The 10,187-nt window shown below is 43.0% G+C and overlaps 1 protein-coding gene across 1 annotated transcript; it reads left to right on the top strand.

Annotated features, from left to right (window-relative positions):
• Window positions 1-5,822: 5,822 nt before the first annotated feature.
• LOC110931670 (protein NYNRIN-like) lies at window positions 5,823-8,423 on the top strand. The gene is made up of 2 exons (XM_022175055.1): window positions 5,823-8,080; window positions 8,210-8,423. The coding sequence occupies exons 1-2, from the start codon at window positions 5,823-5,825 to the stop codon at window positions 8,421-8,423; spliced, it is 2,472 nt and encodes an 823-aa protein (XP_022030747.1).
• Window positions 8,424-10,187: the final 1,764 nt, after the last annotated feature.

Here is a 10,187-nt window from a genome sequence, read left to right as displayed (position 1 = left end):
TAAAAAAATTATATAACGAACGACTTATGTTAATTAGTAACGATACTTTATATAAACGAATTTTATTAACGTATGTTAGTTCACACAACTAACTTAAATTTATCACAAAAACCGGCCCATCTTAATTAGTAATATAGAATATACCATAATAGCCGTGTATTACAAAGGTTGAATATTAAAAAAATGTAACACACAAATTTATATATTATTAATGTGAATGATATTACGTTACATATGACGGTGTATAAATATAATAAATTTTTTTATCACTGTGTATCTTTTAAATGTAACTTTTATTTAAAATAAATCTTTAAGACCTCAATTCTGTTTACAAAATTCATAATTTTTATTGGTAAAAGCCAATTTTATTGGTATGACATAAATTAGATTTGTTATTCATACTAATAATTTTTATGCGAATTTAATTAATAAACTGTTATTGTAAAGTTATGATATAAGTTAAAGGTTTATATATGATAAATAAAATCTTTTCATTATTAAAGATTAATGGACTATGTCACAAATGGGTATAAAATGAAATTAATATATTTCTTATCTCTATTAAATTGAAAACACATTTATTAATCATAAATCGGTGTAGCTACAAACATTAATATTATCTCATCTATAGCTTCAAAACGTTAAGTTCACTCCGCCGATAATTTTAAACAGAGTTCAATAAAATTTTAGTCTTTTTGCGAGATTTTCCTCTAGTTAGTTACTCTTTTTTAGCTTTCATTTATATGTTAGAAAACCTCATATATCAATTTTACATAGTCTCATATATGGATGATAACTTTTTTTTGTAATTTAAATTATTTTAAGAAGTACTAAAATCATAGTTTTTAAAATTATGATCATTTATGTATATTTTTTAATCATAAATTAGAATTACATATTAATTATTATATATTATTACTAATGAAATAAAGAAGAAAATGCCATGTGGCATTAATTGAAAATAGGTTGGAGAAGAGAATGTCATGTGGTATTAAATGTATCCAAACTTCAGTGCAATTGATTTATAATATAACATACTGTAGGTTAGTGTGATCGATTCGTGAACTTATGTTGAGAATTAATGGGTGTATATTTTACCGTCTTGCTTATCATTTAAGGTACAAATAATCTGATTCATTTTACATATGGACATATATACCATATGTGGTGGATCACTCTGCAACATACTTTGTTATACTTTTAAAGGTTATGTGCTACTCCATTTTATTTAATATGCATGTTATGATCAATTACTTGGCACCTTTTGTGACGGTGTGATTAGACCACGACATCTCTATTTTTTTTTTTTTTTTTTGTATTATATGCCTGGAGAGACATTTTAGTTACAATGAGATGTAGTCACATCTCTATTTTTTTTTTTTTTTTGTATAATTGCATGTCTATATGCCTGGAGAGACATTTTAGTTACAATGAGATGTAGTCTTTTATTGTTGTTGTTTAATCTCATACATTTAGAATTACAAAAAATAAAACCATGTTTTATATAAATATAATAAATGATAGGTTGTCTCTTAAAGTTTAAAAAATATTGTTTATATGTACTTTCTAGCTAATTAATTATAGAATGGGGTAATCAATTAGTTTTTTTTTTTTTTTTTTTTTGTGCAAAAAAGTATATGATCATTAGTCATCAAAATGTTTAAATCTTATGTCAAGAATTACATCACGTTTTGAGATTTATTTATAAAAATAAACTTAAGAATATAACAATAGGACGATATAAAAGTGACGTATGTACATATTTGTGTAGTTCTATTACTCTTTTGGTATAAAAGAGTAATTACAAATTTCTAACCTTTATATGTGTACTAATCCATTACATGTTTCAACCTTTATGTTTACTAACCACATTAGACACCTTTTTATGTAATTAGTTTGCGTAGATTGGGACCTATATAACAACCCCTATTTAACTCGTTAAATGCAAACATGTGAAAGTCACGCGAAGGTATTTATAAAATTTTCCCTCCATTTTTAAATGTGTTCGTCTTCTAATTTCCCTTCCTGAAGAGGTATGGTCTCAATTCCCTGCCTACATGGCAGGGACCACACCACTTTTGAGCATACATGACAATCACATCAGCAAAGCAATCCAGAAGCTTCTAGAAGCTTCTGGAAGACTTGCAGGTGGCACCAAAAATGCTCTACCAGATAAAAAGGACAACACGTGTCACCACTCGCAGAAAGCCACATAAGCCTGCGGCAAATCAGGGGGCAGAGCTGACAACACCGGTACGAGGTCTCCAGCATGGGCAAATGAAAGAATGCCACGTGTATCACTACGCCTGCCGTGACAGAGCAGACCAAGAGGATATTCCCCTTGGTCAGACAGCTGGCACGCGCCCACAGCTGGCACAGCTGCTCCTCCTTTCCTCACCCTCCGGCTATAAATAGAACCCTTCATCATTCAGGTTCGGGATCTTTACACTCTATACTCACTCTATACACACACTGTTTATTTCTCTCAGAACAGTACTTATTCTCACGCCGGAGCCTGGTTAAGAGGGAAATCCCCCTTCTCCCCCTCTTAACGAGACTGACGGTGGTTACTGTCTTGCAGGTTTCGAGCCATTATCGCGAGTAAGGAAAGAGGTTGAACCGATAGAGGAAATAACCCCATCGGTTAACCTTGGTGTTAATCGGTGTTTCATCATTGGCGCCATCCGCTTTTTTGCAAAACCAAACTCATCTCTTTTCTTTTCAAGAAACACTCGTAAAATGGCTGAGCAAAACCCTTCACACCATGTAGATGGAGAAGTTTCTTCCTTTGAACTCGTTTCGGACTCAGCACACGTCCAAAGGGGTCAGAGGAACGAAACCATCCAGGAAGGGCAAACAAACAACGAGTTTCCTAGCATTTTCGGAAGTGCGTCCAGGGTCGCTAGCCAAACCACAACTGGACCCATTTTCCAAACTCCCACCAGGATAATCACCCAGACCACAAACGGAGCCACTTTCCAACCTCCACAGGGGGTAGTCCAGCAAATACCCCCATCCGGGTTGGTTCAAACACCTCCACCGGTGCACACATCAAGCCATGGAGCTGGCCCTTCAGCTCCATCGGAACAGGCACAACTAAATTTCTCTGCACTATTAGGGCTACCCGAAGGAAAAACTCTGGCTTCCTGGTACGCCGAGCAAATGGCATCCATAAACCTGGTTTACACACAACTGAGCGCGCAACAAGCCCTACTCCAAGCACAGGCTAACCAATCGGCGTTCGCTACTCCACCGCAACGGTCTCTGAGCGCACATACGACTCAGCAGGTTAATGCGTGGACTTTACGCCCAGAAAAAGGACCTGCAACAAACATCAGAAAACCCAGTACGCACGACACGCGCGACACTTATGGTGAAACAGAAAGCAACTATGTGCAGCACTCCAACTTACAGCGAAAGCCAATTCAAAGCCGCCTGGGCGCGCGCAATATGAACAATGAGTGGGAAGACGAAGAAGAAGACCCAACGTACAAGGAAAGCACAGTGTTCAGCAGGTTACATCCGGAACACGCGTCATACAAGCCCGCTAAACGCGCAGGGTACAACCCAAAGGCAGAGCATGATTATACCTTAAGCTATCGTCCAGACGACATGGCTGAAGAGTCAAAATTCATCAGGGAGATTGCCACAACCGCTATAGACAAAACCAAGCTGCCGTACAACGTTGGCAAATACAATGGCCTGACAGATCCAGATGACCACCTCCAGGTTTTCAAAGGCGCAGGAGCAACAGGTGGGTGGAACCTACCAACTTGGTGTCACCTGTTCGCACAAACGTTCGTGAGCGCAGCCCGCGTCTGGTTCGACAGCTTACCAGCAGGGAAAATTAAATCGTGGGTCGACTTCTTAGAGAAGTTCCTGGCACACTTCTCTCAACAGCGGAGACACGCCAGAGACCCAGCAGATTGTCTAAACATATGGCGCCGAGACCACGAAAGCGTGGAAGATTTTATCACAAGATATAACAAGGAATGCCTGGAGATTGGAGACGTAGGTGAAAAGATGATGCGCGCGCACTTCATGAGGGCAGTCAAGTGTGATGACCTAATCAAGCGCGTGAAAGGAAGAGATGGAGGACCCCAAAGATTGGTAAACCTTCATTGAGGCCGCCAAAACGATAGCACAGACAGACAAACAGTTGACCGGTGACGACCACCGTCAACGCGCACATAACTCTAATGACCGACATGGCAAAAAAGGCAGAGGCCAGTCATGGAAGACTTACAGTCACAGAGAAAGAAGCCCACCAAGAGAAGACGCGCGACACACAATCAATCAGATAGCCCACCGAAAAGAAGTAAAAAGAGAAAACAGAGAGAAACAGTGGACGCCATTGACAAAGACCCATTCAGAGGTCTCGGCCACTGAAAATCATCAATTTAAACCACCCCTGCAGATGCGCAACAAAAGGGGTCAAGATCCCAATCTCTACTGTGAATTCCATAAAGACACGGGTCACCTAACCGATGACTGTTTTAGCCTGAAGCAGGAAATTGAAAGAGCCCTGAGGGATGGAAAGCTCACTCACCTGGTCAAAGGCGGAAAGCGCGACTACCGCCAAATACAAAGACGAGAAGAAGGACCAGATAACAAAAAACTCAAGAAGTTGGAAACCCACATGGTTCAGGGAGGTCCACGACGACCATGGAAGAACTACAACAAGCGCGCAAAAGATGATTCATGGCGCGAGAAGCAAGTTATTTTCCCAGTTGTCAGAGGGGGCCCGAGGGAAAAGCGACCGATAATTATTCCAGGAGTGATTGGTCACTACCAGACAGACTACATCTTCATCGATCCGGGGAGCACCGCGGATATCATATATGAACAATGCTTCAATCAATTTGATCAGGAGGACAAGGCGCGCTTGGAGCCAGTTGACTACCCATTAACTGGTTTCTGCAACGAAGACGTCTTTCCCCTGGGACAGATATCATTCCCGTTGTTACTTTCGGACGGCAGAAATTCAAGAACAGAAGAAGTCACGTTCATGGTGCTACCCGCACACTCAAGACACGACATCCTCCTAGGAAGAGAATCCCAAGGAGACTTCAGTATGATTTGCTCTGCACCACATTCAGCCGTTGGATTCCCAACAGAAACAGGCATCGCACTGATATACGCAAGCAGGGAAGTTTTAGCAACAGATGAAGTAAGGCCTGCAAAAGCAAGTAAACCAGCGCCACGCGCAGAGGCAGAAAAATGGGTGTTGAACAGCGCTCACCCAGAACAAACAGTTACCCTAGGACCGGCGATGTCCGACTTAACGCGCGCAACGCTCAAGAAGTTGTTACACGAGAACATGGACGTGTTTGCCTGGACACCAGCTGACATGGTTGGTGTTCCACGGCACATAGCAGAGCACCGTTTAAACGTCTCAGAGGACGCAAAGCCAGTGGTACACGCCAAGCGCCACCTGGGCGATATAAAGCACGACGCCATGAAAGAGCAAGTACTGGAATTACTGAATGCAGGCATCATCAGAGAAGTCAGATACCAAACATGGGTGGCAAGCCCAGTGATGGTAAAGAAACCAAATGGCAGCTGGAGAATGTGTGTCGACTACAAAGACCTAAACAAGGCATGTCCGCGCGACTGCTACGCCTTACCGGACATAGATGAAAAAATCGATTCTCTGGCCACATTCAGATGGAAATGCTTCCTCGACTGCTACAAGGGATATCACCAGGTCCAAATGGCTGTCCAAGACGAGGATAAAACCGCATTCCGCACGCCGACAGGGCTGTACTGTTACACCAAGATGCCTTTCGGCTTAAAGAATGCGGACGCGACCTAAAAGATTGATGAACGAAACGTTCAGCGATGCCATCGGCAAGTACATAGAAGTGTATATGGATGATCTGGTGATTATGAGCAAAGAAGAAGGCACGATGCTGGCTAACATCCAAAAGACTTTCAACACGCTGCGCAGCGTAAGTATCAAATTGAATCCAGCAAAGTGCTCATTCGGTATGGAAGAAGGGAAATTCTTAGGCTTCATTGTCACAAAAGATGGTTTCAAGGTAAATCCAGAAAAAGTCCAAGCAATTGAAAGGATGCCTTCCCCATCAGACATCAAAGAAATGCAAAAATTAGCAGGACGTTTAGCTGCACTCAATCGTTTCCTAGCTAATCACGCTGCAAAATCCTTTCCCTTCATCAAGACATTGCGCAACTGCATGAAGAAAAGCCAATTTCAATGGACTCCGGAAGCAGAGAGTGGATTCCGCGAGATGAAAGATTGCCTCATCAAGCTGCCAACATTAACCGCACCAAACAAAGGAGAGCCCTTGGTACTATATCTATCAGCTTCTGATAAGGCAGTAGGAGCAGTGTTACTTGTCGATCGTCAAGGTACTCAAACACCAGTCTACTATGTGTCGCGAACCTTGACCGACCCAGAAACTCGATACGCCATCATGGAGAAACTAGTCCTCGCGCTGATTCATGCTTCAAGACGGCTGTGCAGGTACTTCGGCAACCACGTTATCCATGTGCTAACAAATTACAACATTGGCAACATCCTCGCAAGGCCAGAAATATCAGGAAGACTAGCCAAATGGGCAATAGAGCTAGGAGGCCACAATGTGGTTTTCAGACCACGGCCATTAATCAAAGGCCAAGTCTTGGCAGATTTTATGACAGAAGTTCCAGATGACAAAGATAGAGAATGTAAAGCAATGGAAAAAGCTGAGAAAAAGCAAACAGAAGAGCCATGGTTGTTATACACCGACGGCGCGTCTAACGAAGACGGAGCAGGCGCAGGGCTAAGGTTGGTAAGCCCCGACAAACATGAATTCACGTACGCCATACGCCTGGATTTTAAAAGCACAAACAACGAAGCCGAGTATGAAGCTTTCCTGGCTGTCTTACGATTGGCGATCAAAATGGGGGTCCGACACATCGAAGCGCATGTGGACTCCATGCTAGTAGCAGGGCAAATCAACGGCCAATACGAAGCCAAGGGGGATGTTACGGCACTCTATCTCAGCCAAGCAAAAACATTGCTACAAACCTTCTATTCCTACAAGGTGCACCACATAAACAGATGCGAGAACAAGCCAGCAGACGCGCTGAGTAAACTCGCATCAACAAGTTTTCTACACCTAGCAAAGGATGTGCGCATAGAAGTTTTGAGCAACCCATCAGTTCCACTCAGAGAAGTAAGCGTCATCCAAACAGGGACAACTTCTTGGATGACCCCAATAATCATGTACCTTCAGTCTGGGATTCTCCCGGAAAACAAAGCGGAGGCAAGAAAAATCCAATACAAGGCCGAGCATTACCAGATGGCAGACGGAATTTTATATAGGAAGTCATACCTAGGCCCGTCGCTAAGATGCGTAGATGCCGAAGACGCAAACTACTTAATCCGGGAAGTTCATGAAGGAATTTGTGGTATTCATGCCGGGCTTCGAATGGTGGTGGCAAAAGTGATGAACGCCGGGTACTACTGGCCCGAGATGCATTTAGATGCTGTGAAAGAGTTGAGGAAGTGCAATGGATGCCAGAGACATGCGCCCAAGACCATGCGCCCCAAAAATGAACTAGTACCAGTCACAACCGCATGGCCCTTTCAACAATGGGGCATAGACATGGTAGGTCCTTTCCCGGAAGCACCAGGGGAGGTCAAATTCATAATAGTCGCAGTCGACTATTTCACCAAGTGGGTAGAGGCGAAAGCACTTGCATCAACCACATCAACAGTCGTCAAGCGATTCATATGGGAGCAAATCATATGCCGTTTTGGCCTACCTCTCAGAACCATCACCGATAACGGAACTAACTTCGCAGCAGACGACCTCGAACGATGGTTCAAAGAACTACACATCGAACACACCTTCTCTTCGGTTGCGCACCCGCAAGGGAACGGTCAAGTAGAGGCAGTCAACAAAAGTATCGTTGATGGTATCAAAGCAAGCTTAGGCGAGAAAAGAAGAGGATGGGTAGACGAACTGCCCAGCATATTGTGGGCCCATAGGACAATGCTGAAGACAAGCAACGGTGAGACACTGTTCAGCTTAGTCTACGGGTCTGAAGCAGTCATTCCAGCAGAAATCGGGTCCATGAACTTAATCAACAATGAAGAAGAAAGGAGGATTGATCTGGACCTCCTAGAAGAACGGAGAGAGATGGCAGCAATCAACGAGGCCAAGTACAAAACGAATCTGGAAAAATACTACAACTCCAGAGTCCGAGTCTGCACTTTCAATCCGGGAGATCACGTCCTAAGAGACAATGAAGCTTCCAATGCAGAAAAACCCGGAAAACTGGCTCCCAAATGGGAAGGCCCATATGTCATCGATGCAGTGCTCGGCAAGGGAGCTTACAAACTACGCACCATCAACGACAAAGAGGTTCTGCGAACCTGGAACGCTCAGCAACTCAGAAAGTGCTACATGTAAAACAACTATGTAATTGCAAAGGCCGAATCGCCAACACATTTACTATAATACAAAAAGTGTTTGGCTACTTTTATCTCTTGCAAATTTTTTGTCACAACTGCATTTATTACTTTGGGCGTACACGAAAACATCAATGGCTCGACCATAGGAAACGTTGTAGACCTCCAAGGCTCGTCACAACCAAGTGCACAGCCGGGTCAGAAACACAACCAAAGCCTACAAAACGCCAAAACAAAACTTCATGCCCACATAAACACGAAAATATCGATAGCAAGGTAATTAAACATTGTAATGCTCCCAAAGCTGAACACAGCTGAGCCCACACAATAACCTGCAACTCGATCACTTCGTAGTCACGAACCTACTCGCGCGCAAACACGACAGAATACACATTGTAGTTAACACAATATAACCTGTCAGCGCCATCATTCATTCGTGACACCTAATCAAAGTAATTGAACATGCACATATTATGACGATAACAAAATTCGCATAACCAAGGTTATATAAAAACAGACAAACGATATAACAAAAATCAGACGAGTAATCATCCATAAACACAGCAGGTAAGATAAAGTGAAATTGTTCAAACAAGTTATCAAAACTACAAGGCTCCTATGCCATACGCAGCTCACAGGCCGGAATCCACCATTTAAGAATGGCTGGTACCAGCACCTCCTGTCGCACCCGCGTCGTCCCCAAGAGCTTTTTTAAGCAGAGCAACTCCATCTGGCTTCCGAGACAACTTCTGCGCAGCGCGAACGACAGCAAATTCAAGGGTCGCAAACTCCTTGCGCTTGGCAGCATATGTGTCGTCACAATCTTCTTTATGCAACTCAAAATGGTAATCTTTCTCCTTGTTGATAACCGCAGCCTTGCCCTCAGCATAACCAAACTTTCGACCACTATTGTAACCCGCTCGACCCAACTCGAACATATATGTGGCAAGTTCAGTTGAGTTTAAAATACGATCGGCAAGCTGCATAAAGCAAGGCAACTAAATAAAAGAAAAATCACAAAAAATAAAAGAAAAAGAAAGAATGGGGCAAACACAGAGGAAATTACCAAGGGTACACCACGAGAAAGCAACCATGCACTATCAGCAGACGCCTCCTCGGCAAGGAGTTCAGAAGCTCGACACTCAGCAGTCTTCTCGTCAAGAAGGCGCTGTACAGTTTCACACTCTGACACCTTCTTTTGCACAAGAACCTCCAACTTATCAATCCAGTCAACATATTCTTTCTCTTTCTTCTCGGCTGCAACGCGCGCCTGCTGAGCTTCTTCAGCAAGTTCTGATTTTTCACCAGACAACCGAACAATCGCATCACGCTGAGATTGCATCTCAGCATTAGTACGCTCACACGCGGTTTCCCAATCTTTTTGTTTTTGAACATTAACTTGTTTTTGTTCCTCGAGTTTCTGTTCAGCATCGGACACCCTCCACTGCAACCCTTTCTTCTCTGCATTGAACTTCTCCCTCTCCTCAGCAAACAACCTCTTTGCATTCTCAAAATCGGCAGTTTCTTCTCCCATCAGACGCCATTCACGAAGAATTTCCTGAGAAGTAGCAAAGTAATTAACTCCAGCACGCACATGGTCGTCCAACAAAGCAAACCGATTACGGTTCTTCTGAAACATCCTTTCAGCAGGAGGAAGAGACATAGAGAAGAATTCATGACAATTGTTCACATCATTCATCCTAGAACCCTGAGTAAGGTTCCAGCGAGGGGCGTGTGGCAAGTCGTCACATGCAGGGTTTCGGGT

Source organism: Helianthus annuus, chromosome 3 (genome assembly GCF_002127325.2).
Source record: "Helianthus annuus cultivar XRQ/B chromosome 3, HanXRQr2.0-SUNRISE, whole genome shotgun sequence".
In the NCBI taxonomy this organism is placed as follows: domain Eukaryota; kingdom Viridiplantae; phylum Streptophyta; class Magnoliopsida; order Asterales; family Asteraceae; genus Helianthus; species Helianthus annuus.
The sequence above is the reverse complement of the archived record's forward strand: the minus strand, read 5'-3'. Positions and strand labels throughout refer to the sequence as shown.

Coding starts and splice junctions, on each gene's coding strand:
- LOC110931670 (XM_022175055.1), top strand. CDS start 5,823: ATGAACGAAACGTTCAGCGATGCCATCGGCAAGTACATAGAAGTGTAT. Junction 8,081..8,209: donor GTCATTCCAGCAGAAATCGG/GTCCATGAACTT, acceptor CTACAACTCCAG/AGTCCGAGTCTGCACTTTCA.